This window comes from Limanda limanda, chromosome 3, assembly GCF_963576545.1.
Source record: "Limanda limanda chromosome 3, fLimLim1.1, whole genome shotgun sequence".
NCBI lineage: Eukaryota > Metazoa > Chordata > Actinopteri > Pleuronectiformes > Pleuronectidae > Limanda > Limanda limanda.
This window is the reverse complement of record NC_083638.1, coordinates 6,133,444-6,136,139: the sequence shown is the minus strand read 5'-3', so window position 1 is coordinate 6,136,139 and position 2,696 is coordinate 6,133,444. Positions and strand designations below refer to the sequence as shown.

The window sequence follows — 2,696 nt, the reverse complement described above, 5'->3', positions numbered from 1 at the left end:
ATGGCGCAGCTAGAAAATCCACTGGACAGAGAAAGATTCTGCTGTTCGATCTGTCTAGATCCACTGAAGGATCCGGTGACTACTGGCTGTGGACACAGCTACTGTAAGAGCTGTATTAACACCCACTGGGACAATGGGGAGGAGAGAGGAAGCTACAGCTGCCCTCAGTGTAGACAGACCTTCACACCGAGGCCTGTTCTGGTGAAGAACACCATGTTAGCTGATTTAGTGGAGGAGCTGAAGAAGACTGGACTCCAAGCTGCTCCCGCTGATCACTGCTATGCTGGACCTGAAGATGTGGCCTGTGATGTCTGCACTGGGAGAAAACTGAAAGCTCTCAAGTCCTGTTTGGTTTGTTTGGTCTCTTATTGTGAAAAACACCTCAGGCCTCACCTTCAGTCAGCTCCATTTAAGAAGCACAAGCTGGTGGAGCCCTCGGAGAAGCTCCAGGAGAACATCTGCTCTCGTCACGACGAGGTGATGAAGATGTTCTGCCGCACTGATCAGACGTGTATCTGTTATCTCTGCTCTGTGGAGGAACATAAAGACCACAACACAGTGTCAGCTGCAGCAGAAAGGACTGAGAGGCAGAGAGAGCTCGGGCTGAGGAGACAAACAATCCAGAAGAGAGTCCAGGACACAGAGAAAGATGTGAAGCTGCTTCAACAGGAGGAGGAGGCCGTCAATGGCTCTGCTGATAAAGCAGTGGAGGACAGTGAGGAGATCTTCACTGAGATGATCCGTCTGCTGGAGAAAAGAAGCTCTGATGTGAAGCAGCAGATCAGATCCCAGCAGAAAACTGAGGTGAGTCGAGTCAGAGAGCTTCAGGAGAGACTGGAGCAGGAGATCACTGAGCTGAAGAGGAAAGACCATGAACTGAAGCAGCTCTCAGCCACAGAGGATCACAACCAGTTTCTACACAACTACCCCTCACTGTCACCACTCAGTGGATCTACACACTCATCCAGCTTCAGGATCCGTCTTATGAGGAACTTTGAGGATGTGAAAGCAGCTGTGTCACAGGTCAGAGGTCGACTACAGGACATTCTGAGTGAGACAGAGACAGAAATTTTACAGATTGTGTCTCGAGTGGATGTTTTACTGCCACAACCAGAGCCAGAGACCAGAGCTGACTTCTTAAAATATTCACAGGAAATCACACTGGATCCAAACACAGCATACAAACGTCTGATATTATCTGAGGGAAACAGAAAAGTAACATTAATGCGTGAAGATCAGTCTTATTCTAATCACCCAGACAGATTCACTGGTACGACTCAGGTCCTGAGTAGAGAGAGTCTGACTGGACGTTTTTACTGGGAGGTGGAGGTGGGGGGGGGGAGAGTAGTTGGTGTAGCAGTCACATACAAGAATATCAGCAGATCAGGAGATGAATGTATATTTGGATACAATGATAAATCTTGGTCATTATCTTGTTTTGGAAACATTCGTAGCTTTGATTACAACAGCATCAGGACTCCAGTGTCAGGTCCTGTGTCCTCCAGAGTAGGAGTGTACCTGGATCACAGTGCAGGTGTTCTGTCCATCTACAGCGTCTCTGACACCATGACTCTCCTCCACAGAGTCCAGACCACATTCACTCAGCCTCTCTATGCTGGAGTTAGGGTTCATTGTCTTGGATCCACAGCTGAGTTCTGTAAACTCAAATAGACTTGTGTCATTAAAAGTGATTTAGATTCTGTGTGTAAATATTTAACTTCTTTTGTCTCCATGTTTGTTGATCAAAGTCTGTTGTGGTGACGTTTCTGCTCCGCACAGAGATCAGCTGTCAATCAAACACTGACCTTCCTTTATCACACATATTTAGTTCACACTTGTAAAGACACAAATCTATAATTACACTGACATGAATGTGTTTGAAAGAACTAATGTTGCTGTTGTTTTCTAAATCAAAGTAGAAATAAGGTTCTGTGATGTTTTAGAATCTGTATCAATCCTGATTAGTGTTGCAAAGGAAAATATAAAGTTAAAGTTTTTTGATACCATGCAGGCACCAATACCACATTTTTCCCTTTTCAGAAATGTCTTCATCTCTTGTCATTGATGATTTAGTGGTGTTATTTATTTTGGGGATAAACATGGAGACTTTATAACAGCGCATGGTTCTGCAACTGCGGCTGCAGCTTTTCACGCAGCTGTGTCGATGGACACGTTTTAATTTATGATTCTCCAAGGGTTGCGCGTGTTGCAAAGCAATTCACCGCCAGAACAATACGTGGAGTAACGTTTTTTGTCAAAGACGACCTTCTTTGTGTATGGCAGTCGTCGTCGACTGTTTATTTACATCGCCACTGCTGCTCCTCATAGCCTTTTTCTGGCGGACAAATTTCCTCCACAGCTTCGTACACTCGTTGACCTGCAAACCGACGTTAGCCGAGATGCAGGAATTGCAGGCCATCTGCGCGTTCTTGTATTCCATCAGTGACGGGTTATACAAGTGGTCATACTTTCGGATCTCTTGCCAAACGCGCTTCTATTTTGTCCATATTTGGTCTTACTTGATTTTACTTGACGCACGCAAGTGGCTCTTGCACTTGCATGTCCTTGCATGTCTCTGAAAACGCAGAAGCATGCGCCGGCCTTTGCAGTGTTTCAACTAGCAAAGCTGGTAAATCTCTACATGATATTGAATTGTCATTAATGGAAAATGGTTTTATCCGTCTCGTTTTCTCGGT

At 45.3% G+C, this 2,696-nt stretch overlaps 1 protein-coding gene across 1 annotated transcript; it reads left to right on the top strand.

Annotated features, from left to right (window-relative positions):
* LOC132998842 (tripartite motif-containing protein 16-like) lies at positions 1-1,671 on the top strand. Its single transcript, XM_061068589.1, has one exon. It carries the CDS (start codon positions 1-3, stop codon positions 1,669-1,671), a length of 1,671 nt encoding a protein of 556 aa, XP_060924572.1.
* Positions 1,672-2,696: the final 1,025 nt, after the last annotated feature.

Coding starts and splice junctions, on each gene's coding strand:
- LOC132998842 (XM_061068589.1), top strand. CDS start 1: ATGGCGCAGCTAGAAAATCCACTGGACAGAGAAAGATTCTGCTGTTCG.